This window comes from Urocampus carinirostris, chromosome 8, assembly GCF_059441175.1.
Source record: "Urocampus carinirostris isolate Australia breed hairy pipefish chromosome 8, RoL_Ucar_1.0, whole genome shotgun sequence".
NCBI lineage: Eukaryota > Metazoa > Chordata > Actinopteri > Syngnathiformes > Syngnathidae > Urocampus > Urocampus carinirostris.
The window spans coordinates 1,210,859-1,234,366 of record NC_142356.1 but is presented as its reverse complement, the minus strand read 5'-3'; the positions used below and the strand labels follow the sequence as shown (position 1 = coordinate 1,234,366).

General features: G+C 42.1%; 1 protein-coding gene and 1 long non-coding RNA gene across 3 annotated transcripts in view; one reads left to right on the top strand and one right to left on the bottom strand.

Annotated features, from left to right (window-relative positions):
- grk4 (G protein-coupled receptor kinase 4) overlaps positions 1–17,166 on the bottom strand; it is a 55,588-nt gene extending 38,422 nt beyond the window's left edge. For both annotated transcript variants that reach the window (XM_088341242.1, XM_088341243.1), the window contains exons 1-2: positions 16,778–17,166; positions 783–878 (exon numbers count right to left, since the gene is read on the bottom strand). In XM_088341242.1, coding sequence (XP_088197368.1) covers positions 783–878; positions 16,778–16,829 — 148 coding nt within the window. In that variant the 5' untranslated portion in view covers positions 16,830–17,166. The remainder of the gene's footprint in view (positions 1–782; positions 879–16,777) is intronic.
- LOC148360411 (uncharacterized) overlaps positions 16,130–23,508 on the top strand; it is a 33,633-nt gene continuing 26,254 nt past the window's right edge. Inside the window, exon 1 of the long non-coding RNA XR_015851061.1 lies at positions 16,130–16,177. This is a non-coding gene — a long non-coding RNA (uncharacterized LOC148360411). The remainder of the gene's footprint in view (positions 16,178–23,508) is intronic.

Here is a 23,508-nt window from a genome sequence, read left to right as displayed (position 1 = left end):
AGCAAGAGCAAGAGAGGAAAAAAAGCGAGAGCGAGAGAGAAAGCGAAAAGCAAGCGAGAGAGAAAAGGAGCGAGAGAGAGAGAGAAAGCGAAAGAGAGAGAGATAGAAAGCGAAAGAGAGAGAGAGAGAGAGAGAGAGAGAGAGAGAGAGATACAAGTACAGCGTTTGTGAGAGGCACCTTTTTTTTGGCAACTTCAAGTGGACATATTTCAACCTGCAGCTCATTTTTCTCTTGCGCTTTTCTGAGTGTTGTCTCGCGGGCCGGATTCAATCCCTTGGCGGGCCAGATCTGGCCCTTGGGCCGCCTGGTTGACACCCCTGACCTAGAGATTTCATCAATTGTAATATTTTTCCTCTGTAGTTCTGTTTGTAACGGTGCAATGTTCAATAAAAAAGGGTTTTAAATAATAATAATAATAATAATAATTTCCTTGTATTGTCATTCTGTGTAACAATATCCACAGAACGAAATGTCGATTGCACCTGACCCGTTGTAGCGAGCCGATGCAGCCGCAGCCAACAGAGGGCGCCGCCGACCACGCCTTACCATCTAGGCTACTGAGCTGGTAAAGACTGTACGTTCGATGAGGTATTGGTGGATTCGATCGATGAGTTGGCGCATCCCTAATCAGGATCGGTCCTAAAAAGCGTGGGGAACGACAAAGGTCTTCCCGAGCGTTTGGGTGCGGACGCCAAAGAGGAAGGAAGCGAAACGCCGGCTCCCTCCTCCCCGGTTCCGCTCGGCGTTCCGCTCGGCGTTCCGCTCCCGTCCGGATCCTTACCGAGGATGCGTCGGAGTTCCTCGCATTGGCTGATGTGGGGCAGTTTCAGCATCTCCTTCCATTTCTTACTGCGACCGTTCCTTTTGCCTCCTCCGCCTGAAAAATAAGGAGAGCGTTAAAGGAGCACGGCGACATCTCCTCCGTCATCATTCGCTCGGTATTTAAACGCATCTAGAAAAATCAAAAATTGCAACAAAGCTGGTGAATTGAAAAGCGTGGGCACTTCTGTTTTAGAGCCAGATTGACAAACAAATGTTACGGTAACAGCTAATCACTCATCGTGCTCGATGCTATGATAAGAGCTAATATATCGGTCTCCAACCGAACATGCTTCACTACGCTGTTTACGCCATCTTTTAACGACACGCAAGTTTCTCTACCGAGTTTCTCCACCGTCATGATGACCGATTCATTTCACCTGTACCCGCTCGTTTGGCACCCGCCGCTGCCAGCTTCCAGATGGGTTCCCCGTCCTACTTAAGCTCTGTCCTTTCACTCGCCTGTTGTCAGTCCGTCGGTAGACCTCTGTTTCTACAAGGCAAGCATTTTGACTCTGACTCCCGTCGGTCCCGCTTTTTTACCCGTTTTCCGACCACATTTTGCTCTCCTGTCCCAGCTATCGACCTTTTTTTCCGTCTACTAGAGACAAATGTTGGAGAATGGAGAAAAGCAGAAAGTCGTCCCGAAATACATGAATAAGTGTAAGAAAAGCAATGAAAGGTCCGAGTAAGGACTTAGTGGTGGCCTTTCATGTTTTGTCCTGTTTTTATTTTATTTTATAATGTTCGAAATAAAATTTTCATTCATTCATTCATAGAGAATGGAGAAAACAAAGTCGTCCCGAAAGACATGAATGAGTGCAAAAGGATTTAGTGGTGGCCTTTCATGTTTTGTTCCAACATGATGTCGGTATTCTAACCGGTATGTTTCATATGTCCTCTTACTTTCAATTTTTTTGTCCAGTGAGTTAATTTGCGCACCAACATATCCTGCGTTTTCTACTTCATGTTTTGTTCATTTAGACTCCGTCTAGCACAGGGGTGTCAAACTCATTTGAACCCAAGGGCCACACGATAGAACAAACATTCTGTCGGGGGCCGGACTAGTAGATTCAAGAGAAAGAAAAAGAGAGATAAAGAAATAAGAGAAAGAGGGAGGGAAAAGGAGAGGGGGCGGGACAAAGAAAGAGAGAGAGAGAGCGTGAGAAACAAAAGAGATAAAAACTCGTGAGAGAGCGGGAAAAGAAAGGGAGAGGAAGAAAGAAATCCAAAGAGAAATAGAAAGACACAAGGAAAGAAAAGAGAAAAGAAAGCGCGAAGGGTAGGAAGAGAGAAAGAAAAAAGAGAGAAAAGGAAAAAAGGAAGTTAGAGCAAAAGAAGTTAAAAAGACACAGAGAGAGAAAGAGACTAAGAGCAACAAAGGAAGAGAAAAAGAGAGACACGGAGAGTGAAAGAGACAGAGAGTGGGAGAAAGGGGTGGAAAAGAGAGAGAAGGAGAGAGAGAGAGATAAATAAATACAAGTACAGTGTCTTTGTTCGAGGCACCTGGCTTTGGCAACATCAAGTTGACATATTTCAACCTGCAGCCTGTTTTTCTCTTGCGCTTCTCTGAGTGTTGTCTCGCGGGCCGGATTCAATCCCTTAGCGGGCCTGATCTGGCCCGCGGGCCGCCTGTTTGACACCTGTGGTCTAGCATGTGTGTGTTTGAGCAGCTTTAATGTATTCTCAATCCTAAAGATTCAAGTAAACTTTCTTGTTTCGTTTCTTTACAAAATCTAAAACCAATTCTTTAAAAATCTTTTTAAATCTTATTTTGCGCCGAAGGTGAATAGGATTAGCTTACACGCCGGATCATGAAACAGTGGAACTTTGTAGCGATAGTAGATTTTATATATAAAAATGGTATCTCAATGGTTAAAGAATATTAAAGAAAGTCGGTGATTCCATTGACTATCAACTAGCAAGAGGAGGTGCAACAGCGCCACCATCTTGGCAGCTGGCTTCGGATTTGGTGCTGAAAAAGTCATTTCGCCATCTGGTGGGCACATGTCCCACCGTCCCACGCTAACGCTAACTTGACAGTCCAAACAAATGACACCAAGCCTGGCAGTAGTGACAGCTACACATTTACGCTAAACTGGCTAAGCTACGGCGGCTAACCTCACAGAAAAGCGAAGTTAGAGGAGGAGTTAGAGGATTTCTCAGCGAGGATATAATGTGGATGAGCTCAACTCAAACCGAAAGGTAAATCGAAGTTCAGTTTTCCTTCAATTGTACACAGACGCTGATCTACTTACCATCGTTTGTAAGTTGAGTTTGTTTGTAAGTTGATTCAGTGCTAGATTTTGTATGTTGAAGGCTTGTATAAGTAACCTGCATTGTTTTGTACTTGAAAATAAACATTTCATCAAATAATATGCTCCAGAAAGATAAATAATATTAAGTTGAACTTACTTTAATACCACACTCCTTAATGAGGAGTTCAATATTTAACATTCACAGTTCAAAATTCAATACCGTAAATTCCGGACTATAGAGCGCACCTGATTATGAGCCGCACCCATCACATTTTAAGGGGAAACCCGATTTTGTCCATACACAAGCCGCACCTGTATATAAGCCGCATGCACCCACATAAAAAAAAAAACACGAAATTAATCCAAGCCAAACTACAAGTCCCGCGATTGAAACTAAACGTCCTTCATTGAAGCACGCAGTCCAAAAATCTCGGCCGTCAAAATGAACGTCAAATGATATAGGTACTTAAAATTTGTTGCAGACCTGCAGATTCTGGGTGCCCGTTGATAGTAATCCAAGGAAAAAAGTATATATTTCCAAAGGTAAGGGTGGGAAAAATATACATCCATTATTGTCCGCCGTGTCCACAAAAACTCACTTTTACCGGTCCCCACTTTCCCATCAGCCCGCGTTTGCTCCGCCCCTCTTTTTAATTTGCCTGTGCAGAATAAGTGTCTCAAATAAATACAAATAAATACATGACAAAAATATACAGTTGAAAAAGTAGCGGCTTATAGTCCGGAATTTACGGTATTTTAATAAAAGAAGAAACAAAAAATTAAATAAAGATATCACAAAAATAATTACAACATTTTCAACATTGTAAAATAATACAAAATAATACTGTAATAAAATTGTCAATGATATAATTTATATGATTAAAAATAGATAACGAATAACTAAAGTGATTCTTATGATAATCAAATAAATGGGTCTTATCCAGGGGTCTTCAACATAGTGCCCGTGGGCACCAAGTAAACCCCAAGACAACTAGCCCCCAGACTGGTTCTGAGAATATATCATGGGTCATTGTGATTTTCTAGGAAGTGTTATTTTGAGTTGGTACAGCGCCTATTTTAACCTTTAATAATGACAACATAGTAATAGCATGCTAATTTAGAAATGAACATCAAACTGGTAGCCCTTTGCACTACTTGGTAACAAAAAGTAGCTCTAAGCTTTAAAAAGGTTGTGCAAAACGCTGGTCTACTGGTGACCCCAAGAGCCAAGAAGAAATCCTACCATTTTCTCAACCGCATCATGCTTTCTTATTCCACTTTCATTTCTCCGCCCAATTTTGTTGTCACAATGTTAACCTATTTTGTAACAATGACAATAAAGGTATATTCTATTCTATTCTATTCAAAAGAAACGGTTCGCCTCTTCTTTAAATTTTACACCGACTATATTAAATGGATGCACGCGATATTAAACAATTAAAAACAGCAAAGTTCTTGGCGCGCTAGAGATACAGTGCAGTGTGTATACACCCAAACCAGGAAGTAGAAGCCGGATTTCTTCTTCAGGGTGGATGCTGGGTGAGCTCTCACAGCGCCACACGCCGGTAGTGGCGGAAAGAAGCACTACAATACTGTCTACTCTACTCGGAAAAAGGTGCACAATACAAAATCTAACTTCCAGCAATGTCCGGATATTTTTCCACATCCTGAAAAAAAATTATGGTATCTACCGTTTTGTGTAAGTCAAATGGTCGTAAGTAGGGGAGCGTCTGTATTTATTTAAAAGGTCATTGTACTACATACTATACTACATTATACTACAAACTATTTAGTTATCTAGGGCAGTGTTTTTCAAGCCATTTTGAACCAAGGTACACTTTTATTTATAAAACTTACCATAGATCGAAAATGTTTGAAAATGAAGTGATGTCAAACATTTCACTGTACTTCCTCATAAGTAGGTAATGAAGGATTCTATACATTTGACTATAAGGGATTTTAAACGATTGAATACAAGTTACATTTATTGAATGCAATGAAGATTTTCACAGAGAAGGCTTAAGTTCAATGACAGGTCACGCTGATCCGAATGCGGAATGTTTTGTTTAGTTCTGTTGATAAAACTCTGACGCAGGCATTCTTTGGAGAAGTTGTTTTGATAAGCGTTCTGCTGTTATGAGTTTTTCAGACATCGGGACGCTCTTCTCCGAGATGGTGGACCCCACGTGGGGGGATTTCCTGGCACGCCCATGGGAGGAGCCGGCACACCAGCTTGCGGAAAAAACCCGTGGGTTGGGAGAAGAAAAGCAGAAGATAGAGAGAGGAGGCTCGACAGAGACTCGAGCGACACTAATTCGGCTAATTCGATGGAGTTCACTTCGTTAAATTGTTTAAGAAATTAAATCTGCGTGTGTGAAAAAGGCGGCTATTCTTGTCCATCTTTTCCCATCAAGAAATGAGCGTGCATTGTTAGGAGAATGTAGGTTGTGTTTGGTTAATGGAGTCAGATAACTCATTCGAACAATTTGGTAAACGCTACATTTTAATATATTTAAATTCCTAACGGTAATTAGTATATAAAAAAGAATGATGTGCTTTATTTATGTTTTTATGTTTTACAGTGCAATCTTAAACCGCTTTGTTTAACAAATTAAGTTATGAAATGAAATGATCTGCATTTCTATAGCCCTTTTCAAGTCAATGACTTCCCAAAGCGCTTTACAATGTGCTCCACATTTCCCAATAGCGGCCTTGCAGCCATGTAAGGCGCTAACCTGCTTATTGGGGGTATTAAGGGTTCAGTGTCTTACCCAAGGACACTTCGACATGTAACACGGAGGAGCCGGGATTCGAACTGGGATCCCTTGATCCCAAGACGAGCGCTCTACCTCCTGAGCCACTGCTGCCCCGAGCAGATAATTAATACATACAAAGTAGACAAAAATCTACCGCCACCTACTGATATGGATGAGTATTACAGTTTGTGGAGTCTATAAATATATTTTGTGTATTTCTCTGAACATTCCCCTAATATTCACTGTCTATATATCTTTTGCTGTTTTAGTCTCATGACTACCCCATGATGTGTCAGTCTAATGTCTATCCAAAGATGTGTCAGTCTAAAGTCCACCATACTTCTACTAAATAAAGCCGGCTGCGGAGGAGGAGGACGATTGTGGAGCCGAGAACACATCCGCTGTCTTTCTCCTCGATTCTCCCCCGCCGCAGCGGAACGAAAATGTACATCGTCTCTGCCTGAATTTCCTTTTATATCTGATGACCGGCCACACGGGGTTTACCCACAATTTGGACCCCACACAGTTCCTTGTCTAAAGATAGAAAAAATACTGAATAATGGCCTGATTTTTTGGAAAGATAAAATTGGGAAAATTCCAGCAGCACACTAGACAAGGTCTCAAGGCACACTGGTTGAAAAACACTGATCTAGGGGAGTGGTGGCATTGAATAGAATAGAATATAGCTTTATGTTCATTGTTACAAAATGGGTTGAACATATTGTGACAACAAAATTGGACGTGGCACTCCAGTTTCACATTTAACTTTGAGGATAAAAGAAAACAAAGAAGATCATGGAACAAAGAAGATAAGGTTATCTCATCTTATCTCTCATCTCATCAGCTGCACCGCTTATCCTCAGTAGGGTCGCGGGGATGTTGGAGCCCGTCCCAGCAATCATCGGGCAGTGGGCAGGGGACACCCTGGACTGGTTGCCAGCCAATCGCAGAAGATAAGGTTATAATTTACACAATTTAAAGAAACAAAGAAGATAAATGTTATAATTGCCTAATTATCGTAAGTTTATACCCCAGCATATGGCATTTTCCCGGTGTTTGTGTCGGAAACAAGGACCAAACTGGACACCAAGCTAAGGTGCTTTAGCTAGCATTATCAGAGTCAATTTCAACAAAGAATTTTCCATTCATAATCCCGTTGCATTTAAAATGCAAACAAAAGTTGCGGCGGACAATAGGAAGTGGATAAAAATATGACAGTTTCCCAATGAGTCAGGACCAGAACGGAGACAGGACCCACTTGCGTGCGTTTCTCTTAGTTTTATTGAGAAGAATGGAAAGGATAGTACACACGATCCGTAGATTGCCGGTTGCTCAGATGTGGCGAGCGAAGGCAGTGTCGAGAGCGGAAAAAAACTGATCGGTAGCCGGGACGAGGGAGCAAAAATCGCGGTCGAGATCAGAAAACGGGGTCGGAGTCGGGAAACAGACGGGAATCAGAACAGGAGAGAGTTAGGGTCGAAAAGCTTGCCTAGCGTGAGCTGAGGTTGGCAGACCGACTGACAACCAGTGACACAAGGATGCACCTGATTTCATTAGACAAATTGGAAGGAGCCGCCATGCTAGTGCTACAGTCATCAATGGCGTTTTCTGCTATTTTTATCTATTTATATGGCCGTCACGTGCACTTTTATCGAGTATTATTTTGCATTTGCACTTTATTGTTAGCAGCTGGAAAGGGAATTTGTTTAGTTTTTTTGTATGTCAGGTCCATTGGAAAAATCCACAAATCAAACGGACTTTGACTTAAAACTCAGCTGAGCAGATGTAACAAATAAACACGATCGTCCCGCAGGGATTTTGACGCCTCCCAGGACCATTTGAAGGAAAATCCCACAAAATCGCTCCCCAAATTTAGCATTTCGTCTTTTGTGAACATCCAATACCATCTTTCTGGATTGTAAGCCGTACTGGAGTATAAGACACACCTTCTCTGAAATAGTTTTCATATATAAAAAGTAGGGCTGCAACAATTAGTTGATATTGATGATTCTTTACGTGATTAGCATCACGGCTGTGAGTCACTCATGCGCAATAACGTCTCGGTCTCAAGCGGGAACATAAAAATATGGCTTCAAAATCGAGTAGGCTTACCAAAACCTGTTGAGTTGGGAACATTTTGGCCTGGATAGGCCAAATATCAAGTACTTCCAAAGTCAGCAAAGCAGACTGTGTATCATGGCAGTACCTCGGGGACGTATGAACATTTCAAGAGTATGACAGACAGTCGAAGGAAACGGAACGGGACTTGTCTCGGTAAGATTCAAGTAACATTCAAGCCAAAACGTTTATGATGACATGTAGTGGACATTTAATGTGCGTATATTTTGCTATGAAAGCCAGTTTGAGCGTTACCAGTTTCTGAAACTCATGACAAAAAGTTAGCCTGCCCCATTTTTCACAATTTGAAACGCAATAAGACGACTCATCGCAAAAAAAAAAAAAACGTTGTTGCAAAGTATTAAGGATCGATCATGAGAATATATAACAGAACAACACTTGAAAATGAAGTTTATAATAAATATACTTAGAACATTCATTGCATGTATAGGACATGGCTGTTTTCCATCTGCCATCAGTATGTACCTGTATTTACTCATCTTCGTTCATGCAATTTTTGCTACAAGCCACGTGAACTCCTCTTTCCACCATGCTTTTAATGTACGCTTACATTTTGTAGCGTCATCAATTGTGTTAGCTTCTTTTGAATCTTTCTTCTAGGGCTGAGGTTTTGCCTTGATTCCTAACCACTTCTCCATTTTTCTTGTGTTCTCTTCGCATCTACTTTGGAAAACAATATGAAAATGCACAACCTAATAACGCTTGGGAAAGCACGAAGTTATTTGATGTAGGCTTCCGATTGGCTGCCGAGTATGCAAATTGCCAAACGAACCGAAATTCCGAAATTTCCAAACCGAACGAAGATTTCGAAATCGGAATAAAGCAAACGTTTGATTTGACAAAAAATGTTCCGGGGTTTTTTGTTTTTTTCCTTGAAAAAGTTGTCGGCCAACCGGGCGGAGACGTAAAAGATGGACGCCCCAGGCAGACCTTATTTCAGACACTGGTGTTACGCAGACTACGGGTCGGGGACCTATGGGTCGCGGGCCATATACGGCTCGTTTGGTGAGTACGTATGGCTCGGAGACAAAATCGATTGCGCGCAAATTTTCTGCATGTTCCTGTCTTAAATGCACATCATTTGTTGGAATGCACGCAAAGCTAAACCAACACTGAAGCCCAGAATGGTACTGTCCTGTATATTGAAGGATTTTATACAAATGAATACAAATTACATTTAATGCAAAAGATATTCACTGACTGGGCTGTGGTGCGAGGTCAGGGCACCCTGGTGGAAAATGTCGTTTGCAGGAACGGACGTAAGGCTGATAAGATAATTAACACATCCAGACGCAGAATGGCCCTGATGACGTAGAAACGCTCGGTGTTGTTTTGAGTATTCCAGACATCGCGGCGCTTTTCTCTGAGATGGTCAAGCCCAGGGGGCTTCATTGGCACGCCCATGGGAGGAGTCGGCGTGCCATTGTGCGGGGAGAAGATGGCCAATAAGAAGAGAGCTAAAGGACTTCAGAAGAGGGCTTCCTAGAGACTCCAACGTCACTAATTCGGCCGTTTTCGATGGAGTACACTTAGTTAAAAATTGTTATGGAAATTAAATCTGCCCCCGTGTGGAAATGTCGGCTTTCCTGTTCATTTTTCCCTCAAGAAACGAGCGCGCATAAATTGTTAGGTGAATGTAGGTTGTGTTTGATCAATGGAGTCAGATAACTTATTCGAACAATTTGATAAACGCTACATTTTGCTATTTATTTCCCAGCACTATAGTTTAAGGTGTCACACTAAAATAACTGGTTTTGGCTGTAAATCGCTAGGGAATCATTAGCGCGCACTCCCTCCCATCTCCCGTCTCTCGCCCTGCGCCAAAAGTGATTATGTCAGGATCCTCGTTTGCAGAATTCTGTGACGTTTTTCCAAAAGAACTGCTCGCACCTTGTTTTAAAACCATATTTCATGAAAAAAATCTAAGGTCAAAATGAGCCTCAAGTAATTGTGGCATGGAGACAAGTTTAAAATGGTATATTTGTTGACATTTGGGACGTAGGCTTAAGGGTCGGCGACGCTTCATACTCAATGCTTATACACTGTGTGTAATGCATTGGTAGAGGCTAAACACTCAGCCACTGAGAACGCTACTGCTTCCTAGTGTAGTGGAGGTGCGATTGCACTTTATTCTGGGAAAGCTAAAAAAAAAAAAAGAAAAAAAAAAGGAAAATGGGTCCTTGCCTCCATTGATGGAGACTCTCTCCCTTCCAGGGGGGCCTGCCCTACTATTTGGGACCTACTGGTTTACGGACATAAAATAAATTGACAACATTGTTATTTATGAATTATTTGCCTGTACCTATAAAATGGACAGTGGTTTATTTGATCTGCATTTGAAATGATCTGCATTTCTATAGCGCTTTTCAAGTCAATGACTTCCCAAAGCGCTTTAATAATAATAATAATAATAATTTCCTTTGTATTGTCATTCTTTGTAACAATGTACACAGAACGAAATGTCGATACACCTGACCCGTTGTAGCGAGCCGATGCAGCCGCAGCCAACAGAGGGCGCCGCCATTTTTAAATTGTGCTTCACATTTCCCAATAGCGGCCGTGATCTGTGCAGCCATGTAAGGCGCTAACCTGCTTATTGGGGGTATTGGGGGTTCAGTGTCTTACCCAAGGACACTTCGACATGTAACACGGACAAGCCAAGATTCGAACTGGGATCCCTTAATCCTAAAACGATCGCTCTACCTCCTGAGCTACTGCCGCCCCAATGGATGAATGTCTCTACTGACCATGCACTGCCCCCAATTGATTTCAGATGGGTCGTTTTCATGTATTTTGGTACAATTCCTTAGTATGTGCAATATGAATGAATGAATGAAAACTTGATTTTGAACGTCAAAATAATAACAGAACAAAAACAATAACTCAACAACAAAATAATGTTACATAATATGTTCAAAAAGGGGTAGTAAGAAGCAGATGCTTATATTGCCTACCCATTCATCTTCCCTATCAAATACACCAATGATAATAACAACAATAGCAAAAATAACAGTTCTGATATAATCATAGCAACAATGACAACAAAGTTAACCATAGTATTCCCAATCGCTCGTATCCCTCATACCCCATTCTCTTCATCTCCGTATTCCGCCAGGAATGTTTTTTTGTATTTAAATTTGAAGACGTGAATAGTTGGACATTGTTTGATCTCGTCTTGTAAATTGACTCCACACACAGACACACACATACTTTTCCTGGTGGTTATCACCTTTGGGATGATGAATTGACGACAGCCCCTTAAGTTATAATTTCCCTGTTACCGAATGAAACATTTATGGATGTTGATAATAACAACAATGGCAATAATAACAGTTATAATATAACAATAGCAACAATAACAAAAAAGTTAACCAAAGTTCTAGACGCACTATTCCCAATCTCTCGTATCACTCATACCCCATTTTCTTCATCTCTGCATTCCGCCAGTCATGTTTTTTTGTATTTAAATTTGAACATGTGAATAGTCGGACATTGTTTGATCTCGTCTTAAATTGTTCCAAAGTTTGACTCCGCACACAGACACACACATACTTTTCCTGGTGGTTCTCACCTTTAAGATTATGAATTGACGACAGCCCCTTAAGTTATAATTTCCCTCTTTCTGAATGAATAATTTTTGGATGTTTTCTGGCACGATGTTTCGGTTGACCTTAACTAGCAGTTGTAAAGTGAAAAATTTGATAAATCATCTCATTTTAATCATTTGTACTGCAGGAATAAAATATAAGTCTGATCGCGATATCCTACCCTGTGTATGGTTCTCATTGCACGTTTTTGGAGGATAAAAAGGGGCTGAAGTGCACTTTTGTAATAATTGCTCCCGACTTCTGCACAATATGTTAAATATGGCAGAACTACAGAACAATATCATAAATACAATGCATTATAGTTTAAAAGGAATTTGGCTTTATTCATGATTGAAATGCTTTTAGATACCTTAGTTTGTATGTGTCTGATGTGTGTTTTCTAGCTTCATTTCATGTCTATTATAAACTTAATTTCTGATACAGTGTCTATCGCAGCACCATCCATTTTTACTTCTAAATCTTGAGTAGTCATGCAATAAAAGATGTATCCATTTGACCTATTTTTTGATTTTCTGATCATTTGCCACATCATTAAACAAACTTCACGGTCAATCGAAGAAAAAAATGAATAATGATCCGACGATTCGACATATCGTTTCAATAGTCGGGGACTTGTGGATTATTCAAGTATGTTAGCTGCAGCACTGACTGGAACCACATGAGCAGGCGGCCATTTTTCCCAGCGGTGGGAATAAAAGGCAGCTACCGGGCTGGATTTCGCACGCTCGGCCGTGTCGAGCGGATCAGACTGTCGCAACGAATTACCAGAAGCAAAAGCAGAGCGCCTCCTTGGGGAAAAAATCGGCTTCATTGACTGGAGGAACACCACGGAGGAAAACGGCTCTGCCGAGGCCCACACAAACACATTCCCCCGCCTTATGGCCATTTCACTTTGCCGGACCCACTTCGGAAGCAATTCGTGTTGTATCCTGGGGGTCTACTGATTCTCATGCAACTAAATAAGAATATTTTCCCCACCCGGGCAACACACCCCTATTCTCTTAGTTATTCAAACTTAGTACATGCGTTATGTACTAGCTCGGTGGCCTCGGGGGTAGGGCGCCGGCCCCGAAACTGGGAGGTTGCTGGTTCAGCCTCGGCCGAGTCATACCTTGAAACATTGGTACTCATTGCCTCCCTGCTTGGCGCTCGGCATTAGGGGTTGGAATTGGGGGGTTTGCTCACCTAATGGCTCCCAACACATCAGTTGGGTTGAGCCAGGGGGCTGGGAACCCCCTCCTCTGTATCAATCTCCAAGAAAGAGTAAGAAATGTGAATGTGTTCCTGACTCCTACCCAGTGTTCCCTCTAAGCTGCGCGCGTGCGCAATCGCGCACTGCCCGCACATTTTCGGCGCACAAGAAAATCTAGCCAGCGCACAAAAATCAGGGCTCAAAATTGCTAATTAAGACGCGAATTAAGTCAAAGTTACAGTGCATGAAGGTCAAAATACACGGGTTCCCCTGACGTTGTGTTCTAAATGCGGTATTTTGAAGTCAAAGTCGAAGTAGAACGAAGTTAAGTAGTCAGTAGGGTTTTTTGAGAAGTGGCTTCTTCGGCTCGGCTCACTATCAGGAACCAGCTCTTTCGGGTTCTGAACGGCTCTTCAGGTTGTTTTTGCTTCTTTCATCCCAACATGACCAAATATGATTTAAAATTATGCAAAAAAAATGACTTAAAGGAAGGGGGGAATAGAACAATAAGAAAAAAAATACCAAAATGAAAAAGTAGTGAAAAGCTAAGAAAAAAAGAAACAAAAGGAAGAGAAAAAAGAAGGAAACAAAGAAAAAAGTAAATAGAGAACAAAAAGAAAAAGTACCAACTCGGAAAAAATAAACACAATGAGATTTTTTTTTTAAAGGAATTTTTACAAAAAGTAGAAAAACACGGAAAAAGAAGAAAAAGTTGGTGTTGCGTTCAAATCATTTCCAATGATATCAGGTGAATCTTGTTGCCAACATTGTACTTCCACTCAAAAATGTGATTAAATACATTTCTGTATCATGCAACCGACTCAATAGAATTAGAATTATGCGACAAAAGATACCAGGAATAAAAGAAATGGAAATCTTGTGAAAGAATAATTGTAAAAAGAAATGACGTTTGTAGGCAATCGTACACGAGTCAATTCATTCAAATATGAAAAATCATTTTGCATTGCCGGAAATGTAAGGTGATCTCAAGTTTTGGACATGTTTGATCATGATTTAGTTGCCACACTTGGGATTGCTGTTGCTCACTGTTGTTTCAAGCGTTGCTCACTGACTTTGTGTGAACGCTCAGACCCGTAAGGAAAATGACAGGGAACATTCCTCCTAAAACCTCCCACTAGGGGGGATATGGCTCTGGTACATATGCATATATACATGCGTGATTGATATTTCTTTACCTGGGATACAGCGGTTCGGAGCTAATTGCCATAGTTTTCTATTGCCCATCTTACGGGTATTTCAGTGAGATCTATGTCTTATCGTGTGGTTACTCCTCCATCATCAGAACAACATGCTTTTTTAAGATACTTCAATACTTTTATCTGGAGTACAGTGGTTTCATACTAATTACCATCGTTTTCTATCCCCCACCTTAAGGCGATTTCACTTTACAATCTCATACCTGTCGCGCTCCAGGGCTCCGTGCCCTTACGTCGTATTTTCCCTTACAAAGTACAAAATCATCTTACACCATATTTTTTTTGTTTATTTCTGTAGTTTAACATGTTATATTGTACACGTGTTTCGTTATAGCATATATATTTTTCATTAACATTTTGTTGAGAGATCCTGAGTTGCTCGACATGAATGAGGTTTATTATAAAATGAAGTCGCTTGGACGTCACTGTAGAAGGAAAAAATACATGCAAATAGAATTAAGTAGAATAATACATTTACTTATTCAAATTATGAATTCATTTTCTGCATTCAATTATTGTTGGTAATATATTGATTAAAGGGATAACCACAAACCTGTCTTTTTTCCTTTTATATTTCCTTTTTTTCTTAACTTCTTTCTACAACATCATCATTCGTAATAAAATGCATCAAAGCAAATGAGACGTTGGAGAGCCGTCTCTCTTGAATGGGATGAGCCGAAAAAGCCGCTTCTCTAAAAAGAGACGGACTTCCTTTCACTACACAACTACCACATGAAATCCGATGATTTTTAAGACCACATGTACTTCAAATGGACTCAATCGACCCCGCCTGTTGTTTTCTGATCGGAATGACTTACGGCGTTTTCATTCAGGTTCGGCCATTGCGACTCGATGATTGTATCCAAAGAAAATTCAAAACTTTGTTGTAGGCCTACTGCTCCGCTTTCGCTTTGTTCACGTGTGATCGGAATGATGCATGATGGGAAATCCCTAGGCGGCAGACGCAGGCGCACAGTAACATCAAACCGCTCGCTTCGTTTACATTGAAAAAAACCATACCGAGATAGAGGCTACCGCGGCGAACTCGTTTGACTTGATTGATTTGCTGTTTGGAAATAGTCGGTGTATACCGGATGGAACCCAGGATTGAGTTTTTCTGTACAGATTTTTTCGCACGTCGTACACTTCTTAAAATACACCAAAAACGTACAGCTTGACAGGTATGGTTTTCTATCCCTCACCTTAAGGCGATTTCACTTTGCAATCCCAACCTTAGAGTCGTATCCTAGGGGTCAACTGTATACAGTATAGTGCAGCAATTACCGTATTTTCCGCACTATAAAGCGCACCAGGTTATAGGCCGCACCCCCAAAAAAATAGTTTTTGGTCCTATATTTTCCATACATAAGGCGCACCGGATTATAAGGCACTACAATGGGAACGTGGACAAAACAGTCAGATGGTTCAGTCCAACTTCTTACCCCCTTAACATTCCCAAAGCTTGCAAAGAAGCAAATACGTGTCGTAGACACATGCGGATGCGGTGTCCGTACGATGTCACCAAACAAACATTTCTTAGTTTCCATTTTATTTTTTGCTGGCAACTGTGTGGACAGCAAAGTAAGAATTTGATTGTGCAGGGAAACGGGGTTCTTTACTGTGCATATGACAATAAACACTTTGAATTGAATTGAGTTTAAAAATAGACTCATCACAGAAACATCAAGATGGTTCTAAAACAAGATACCGGGAAAATATAAATCCGCATAGCTCACCTAAGTTCTCTTGCAGCCATCACGTTCATTAATGATACGTAACCATGGTCTTCTTACAACCGTGAGTGTAGTCAATCCAGGAGAGTCAAATATTTACAAATACAGAATAGTAAAAAAATGCTTTTTCTATGCTGTCGTGCAACCCAACCTGTGATTCACATTCATCTTTTTCGGCCAATCGCAGGCTTTGTTTCGCCCCTTTAGCCTATGCGAGCCTGTAAATGATAAAAAGGATCCGCCTTCTTTACCTCCGAATAACTTTAGCCAATAGTGACTGATTCAAATGAGGATTGACCCATTGGTCAGCCAATGAAACGTCGGTATATAAATCCCAGCATACACCGCGGACTACTTTGCCTTCGGGGGAAAATCGAGTCGGCGGCCGCTTGCCTTAGTTGCGAGACTTTGCGACTTAATATTGATCCATATATAAGGCGCACTGTATTATAAGGCGCATGGTCAGCTTTTGAAAAAAAATAAAGGCTTTTAGGTGCGCTTTATAGTGCGGAAAATACGGTACGTATATTCCTCCATCCCCGGCTTCGCATCTTGAAACGGATGCCACCCCACCATGCGAGACCCTGCAGGGTGGGGGGTTTCTCAGGCCCATACGTACAGTACACCGTGCAAAGCCTCCCCCCCTACCTCCACGAGATGCTTCGAAAGCTGCACTTGCTTCAAGTGGCATGCCTCTGCGCCAAATAACGCACATCAGCTTCCGGGCAGGTATGCGGGGAGCGTGCACGGTGCGGGGTTTGGAACAAAAAAAGGGAAAGAATGCACAAGGATCATGAGGAGAAGAAAAGCCAAATCTGCTGTTGCCGCTGCAATGCAGCCATGCAACAGCAAACACTCCCTGCCTTGTCCTCCCCTCCCCCCCCCCCCCCCCCCCCCAGTCAACAGGCCCCAAACAGGCCCGTCTTGGCCCAGGTACCGACAGCTGATCCAGAACCGCATCTGACAGGTCCCTCACAGGAAAAAGCCGAGAGGGAGAAAGCAGAACCCGAAGGAGACGAGGAGAGCACCGGGAAAGCAGGAAAAATGCCTTTACCTTCTCTCGCCTTGAGGAGAACCGTGTTGGCCACGATGTTTTCGATTTCCATGCTCACTGGGATGTCGGCGGGCAGTCGCCGAGCATGTTTGGAAAAGTCCTGCGGATTCTTTCGTCCTTTTTCGAGGCTTTTGCTCCTTCCCGGTGGAATTAATGGCTGCCAGGCAGCGCCGGAGCGGCGCGCTCGCGCATTTGGGCTAGCTTAGCGCTACGCGTTGCTTACGACATGTTGGGGGAGCCGCGGAGGATTTCCCGAGGGATCGCTGGAGATTTCAGCCGCTTCGGCCCGCCCGCTCGATGCTTTTGTTTTGCCTTCTTGATTTGGTTTCTTTCTTTCTTGGCTTCCTTCCTTCCTGCTTCCAATCGCTGGCGTCTTCTCCTTCCCTCCCTCGTCTCCTCCCCCTAGGCTTTGCCACGCCCCTCCTCCTGGTCGCCCCGCCCATTCGGGGCTCCATCAACACCGGCAAACTCCTTTCCCCCGGGATACGACATCATACCTGTCAAGCTGTACGTTTTTTGCCCTACAAAGTACGTTTACGATGCATTTCAAGACGTGTATGACGGAAAAACGCAAATTTGTCAATGATGGGTACCATCCGGTATACACCGACGATCACCAAACGGCAAATCAATCGAGTTCGCCGCGGTAGCCTCTATCTCGGTATGGTTTTTTTTTTCGTTGCAAACCAAGCGAGCGCTTTGATGCTACTGTAACAGAGTTGAAATTTGATTGTTTTGAATGTTTTTTTGAATTCTCAAAAAATCTGTGTTTTTGTTGTCTCATCTCATCTCATTAGCTGCATCGCTTATCCTCAGTAGGGTCGCGGGGGTGCTGGAGCCCATCCCAGCATTCATCGGGCAGTGGGCAGGGGACACCCTGAACCGGTTGCCAGCCAATCGCAGGGCACACGGGGACCGACAACTCACTCGCTCATTCGCACCTAGGGACAATTTGGACCGGCCAATTCACTTGAAATGCATGTTTTTGGAATGCGGGAGGAAACCGGAGTGCCCGGAGGAAACCCACGCAAGCACGGGGAGAACATGCAAACTCCACACAGGAAGTCCGGTAGCTGGATTTGAACCCATGACCTCAGAACTGTGCCGCACATGCGCTAACCACTGCGCCGCCGTGCTGCTGTTTTTGTTGTATTACGGTTAATATTCCGGTACCTCATTCAATTGTTAAGTCATGGGCATCTGCGACTGTTTTTTTCGTTTAGCACTTTATGGGCTTCAGTGCTTGCCGTAGCTTCAGCTAATTTGCATGGCGCTGAAGGTAAGATGTGCCCAATATCAGTTGGATTAAAAAAATTCATATTTTGCTAGATATAGGAGCTGCTTCCACAAATTATTTTTGTATATAAAGATATATAAGTTTTGCTAAATGATGTATATTAAAAAAAAAAAGCACTAAATTAAAAGTAAAGTAATGCAGCTTGAAACGATGATGCAACACGCTTTGATGCAAACACGCCACGAGGTGCGGCCTGTTGAGTGATGTCCCGTTTTTGTATTTTTAATGTTTTAGATGATCGCAGTCGTGAACAGATGCCCCTGACTTTTGTATTGTTTTGTTTACTGAATGCAGGTACGTAGGAAAGTTATGTTCAGTGTTATTAGTAAAGTTTCAGTATTATTGTGCTCGCATGTTGTCTGCTTGCCGTAGCTTCAGCTAATTTGCATCGCGCTGAAGATTACTGTATTGCAGTTGTGAACAGATGCCCCTGACTTTTGTATTGTTTTGTTTACTGAATGCAGGCAATAAACCGAGTGACTGTGAAAGCTTGTGTCGCGCATGATTGAGGGTTGTTACACTACTGTGTGCATGCGTCTGCCCCCTAGGGATTTCCCATCATGCATTATTCCGTGGTAGTTGTGTAGTAAAAGGAAGTCCGTCTCTTTTTAGAGAACCGGCCTTTTCGACTCAACTCATTCAAGAGAGCCGGCTCTCAAACGGCTGACTTGCTTTGATGCATTATATTATGAAATATTATGTTATATAAAGAAGTGAAGAAAAAAAGGAAGTATAAAAGGAGAAAAAGAAAAAAGACAGGTTTGTGGTTATCCCTTTAATCCACAGGTGTCAAACAGGCGGCCGCGGGCCAGATCAGGCCCGCTAAGGGATTGAATCCGGCCCGCGAGACAACATTCGAGGAAGCGCAAGAGAAAAACGAGCTGCAGGTTGAAATATGTCAACTTGATGTTGCCAAAGCCAGCTGCCTCGAACAAAGACACTGTACTTGAATTTATTTCTCTCTCTCCCTCCTTCTCTCTCTCTTTTCCACCCCTTTCTCCCACTCTCTGTCTCTTTCACTCTCTGTGTCTCTCTTTTTCTCTTCCTTTGTTGCTCTTTGTCTCTTTCTCTCTCTCTGTGTCTTTTTAACTTCTTCTGCTCTAACTTCCTTTTTTCCTTTTTTCTCCTTTCTCTTTCTCTCTTCCTACCCTTTGCGCTTTTTTTGCTCTTTTTTCTCCTTCTGTCTTTCTATTTCTCTTTGGATTTCTTAATTCCTCTCCCTTTTTTCCGCCCCTCTCTCACAACTTTTTATATCCGCTGCGTGTCATAACAGGTGATTAAAGTGGAGGGAGCGAGGGGACTGGGGTTCCTCTCCTCTCTATCTCTAATCCCTAAGAGACAACAAGGCAAAAAAGGGGGGCGGGAGACCGAAAGGTCTCCCAAACCCTAGTTATAGGGTCGCTAAATGTGAGAGGATGTGGAAGTAAAGCGACTGAGTGGAAGACAGAGGCGTTCGGAAGGATGGTGACTAAAAGAAAGGGGGGAAGGCACCTGGGTTGGATGGTTGTACTGCTGAATGCCTGAAAAAAGGTGGCACAGCTATGATTGACTGGTTAGTACGCTTGTTGAATGTATGCTTTTTAAGTGGTGCGGTTCCTGTTGATTGGTGGAGTGCATGTGCGGTGCCATTGTATAAGGGTAAAGGTGATAAGTATGAATATAGAAATTCGAGAGGTATCAGTTTGTTGTCTGTCCCGGGTAAGCTGCATGGAAGAGTCTTGATTAAGAGAGTGAGAGAAAGAACGAATGAGGTGGTGATGGAGGAGCAGAGTGCTTTCAGGAAAGGAAGAGGATGTGTGGATCAGGTGTTTGCAGTACGACAGGTGTGCGAGAAATATTTTGCAAAAGGTAAGGATGTTTATTTGGCTTTCATGGACTTGGAAAAGGCGTATGACAGTGTTGATAGAGAGGCGTTGTGGCAAGTGATGGTGATGTATGGAGTGGGTGGAAAGTTGTTGGAAGCAAGAGTTTTGATATGAACAGCAGAGCATGTGGAAGAGTAGGGAGTGAGACAAGTGAGTGGTTCCCTGTGTTGGCTGGTGTGAGACAGGGGTGTGTGATGTCACCATGGCTGTTTAATGTGTACATGGATGGCGTGGTGAGAGAGGTGAATGCAAGAGTATTTGGCAGAGGAGTAGAGATGATGGATAACAGTGGAACAGTCAGTTGTTGTTTGCAGATGACACGGCGCTTGTAGCTGATTCTGAGGAAATTTTGAGAAGGTTGGTCATGGAGTTTGGAAGAGTATGTGATAGGCATAAGTTATGTGTCAATGTTGGGAAGAGTAAGGTGATGAAGTGTTCACGTTATGGAAGTAAGGTTGCATGGACAGGTGCTGGAAGAAGTTGAAAGCTTTAGGTACTTAGGTTGTGACGTGGCTGTAGTTGGTGGAATGGAGTGAGAGGTATTCCACAGAGTCAATCGAGGAAGCAAGGTTTTGGCTGCTCTGAGGAGAGTATGAGTATGGATGTTAAGAGGGGACTGGATGAGAGTGTGATTGTGCCGACTGTGTTGTAGGGTGCAGAGACAAAGCAAAGATCGATCGAAATACTAGGCAAAATACATGAACTATCATAGAAATGTTCATTTCTATGAAATGAACAGGGCGGCAGTGGCTCAGGAGGTAGAGCGCTCGTCTTGGGATCAAGAGATCGCAGTTCGAATCCCGGATCCTCCGTGTTACATGTGGAAGTGTCCTTGGGTAAGACACTGAACCCCTAATGCCCCCAATAAGCAGGTTACATGGCTGCACGGCCGCTATTGGGAAATGTGAAGCACACTGTAAAGCGCTTTGGGAAGTCTTGACTTGAAAAGCGCTAGAGAAATGCAGATCATTGGGTGGAGAAATGTGTATTTCCTTACCATAATCCCTAACTAGTAGTCGCCGCCCTGTTTGTCTGGCATCTTGCCGCAACGCTATGCTCATTTGCCAGTGCCATCTAATGCTCAAATTGTACACAATGTATCGTTTAGAATGAAACGAAAATATAATGAGTTCAATTCATATTGGTATGCCTTGTGATTGGGTTACGGCGATTCCAGTATGAAGGTTTTTTTTTTTTTTCAATGGTGACATGATGTCAATCTTTTATTCTTTGAATACTCTCATATTTGTATTCTGTTTGTTTATAATATACTGTTCATGTTGTCACGGAACGGACCAGGAGGCAGGAAGTGTGAATTCATTTGCGTGTATGATCTGTTACTTTAATTTAGAAAATAAAAGTTGTCCAACACGCAGGGACCAAAGACAAAACAAAACTTAAAGGCAATCAAGGAACACCTCACATTCTGTGCCTCCTTGGAAAAAAAGAACTGTTTGGGAATACCCTTAAAGAGGTAAGTATTAGTTTCAGGAGCGAGCAGCAGCAAGTCAACTGCAGGAGAGAGAGTGGGGAAGGTGAGATGGCACAACATTCATTTGGACAGGTAACTTAAAATTAGTTTTATCTGGTGATATCAGTATCAGAAATTATTTTCCCCCAATTTTGTTAACACTCCACTTATTGAAACATGAATATTTTGTTTGTTTGTTTGTACATGATTCAATTGTTTGTTTGTTTGTACATGATTCAAATTGAATCTTTTCTTCCGGCGCCGTCACGAATGGCAGCCACTCCAGCAGCTCCCGAGCTCCCGTGTTATTTTCGATTGTTCTCGATTGTTCTCAGCTCAGGGATGCTGCTGGAAATGTGAATTTCCCTTCGGGGATGAACAAAGTATCTATCTATCTATCTATCTATCTATCTAAAATCACAAACTAGGCATTTACTCAGAACAAACAGGCATGAACAGGTTTTTCCTCAAATTAAGCAATGGTCTGGCCACAGGCAGTCCCAAAAGGAGTGCTTAAGTATCCCACACGCAATCAAGTCAATCTGTCTCAGCCGGTGTCAAGGGGCGAGACCAGTTGGGTGCCATGACGACTGTGCGGGACATGACACGTGTATTTTTGCTTATTACTCAAATCAATACTATTAAGGTTTTACCGCTAGTCCCTTTAAAGCGAACGTTTAATTTTCTGGGGGGAATACAATATTTTCCTTTTTCACCGTGTATTTTGGTTTTGCTATTTGTAAAAATGGAAGAAAATGTTAAAGGAAACAAAAGGCCCTTAGAAAATAACAGGTCTTTCCTTTTCTCTCGCTCTCTTTTCTTTTTCTCTTTTGCTCTTTCTCTCTGTCTTTCTCTTTCTCTCTCTGTGTTTCTCTCTCTGTCTCTCTCTCTCTCTCTCTTTCCCCCCCCTCTCTCTTTCTCTTTTTCTCTTTCTCTCTATGTCTTATTTTCTTTTGTTCTCACTCTTTGTCTTTCTCTCTTTATTTCCCTCTCACACTTTATACTTTGCTTATGTTTCTTTCTCTCTTTCTTTTTTTCTCTTTCTTTTTCTCTCTGTCTTTCTCTTTCTCTCTCTTTCTCTCTCTCTCTCTCTCTCTCTCTCTCTCTCTCTCTCTCTCTCTCTCTCTCTCTCTCTCTTTCTTTCGCCCCCACCTCTCTCTTTCTCTTTTTCTCTTTCTCTCTATGTCTTATTTTCTTTTGTTCTCACTCTTTGTCTTTCTCTCTCTTTATTTTCCTTTTGCTTATCTGCCTTTCTCTCTCTCTCTCTCTCTCTCTCTCTCTCTCTCACTCTCTCTCTCTCTCTCTCTTTCTCTCTCTCTCTCTCTCTCGCCCAAAAAACGAAACGAAGAGAAAACATCTGTTGAATCCGACCGAGTGACACGTAACTATAATTCATACATACAGATTTTATTGTTTTTTTTTTTTCATTTGGATATATGCCTTGTGACTGACTTAAGGTGATTCCCAAAAGTTTTTTCTTGCTTTTTTATAATTAAATTTGGGAGATTTTGTTATTATGCTTCTTCATTGTTATCATTCTCGTTTTTTAGAGATTTATAATAAAAGGTGTCACAACAGTTAAGTTCCTGGGACCATGATAAGCCTTTTTTGCTCTCACCCATTTTTTCTTTCTGTTTTCATTTCAATTTTATTTTGAAATTTCGAATGGTTTGTAACGATAATGATACTAATCCATTTGACATCGAATTCCTAAGGTGGCTGCACTATAAAAACAGGAATATCAAACTACAAAAAAACTTAAAAAGATCAATAAAATACCATACAAAATAAAAACAAAGTAGAGTTTTTCAGGGATGCAAAGTGAGAGAGAAAAAAAAACAAAAGTAAGATTGAAAGCTGCTGCTAGATGGCGCTAATGGCTAACGCATTCAATTCGGAGGCCGGCTCGGACCCTTCTTTATTGTTTTGTCTTGACTCCTCGTTGGAAAAAATGACAAATATTGGCGTTTTACGGGTCTTTGTTGATTTAATCTAAAGCTCCGCGATGAAAGAGGACCGAGGGTCCGGGACTCTGAGACCGTCTGCGGCCTGCCCGAGTCTTCTTGGGTACCGTCGTGATGTGTCGTTCGCGGACAAA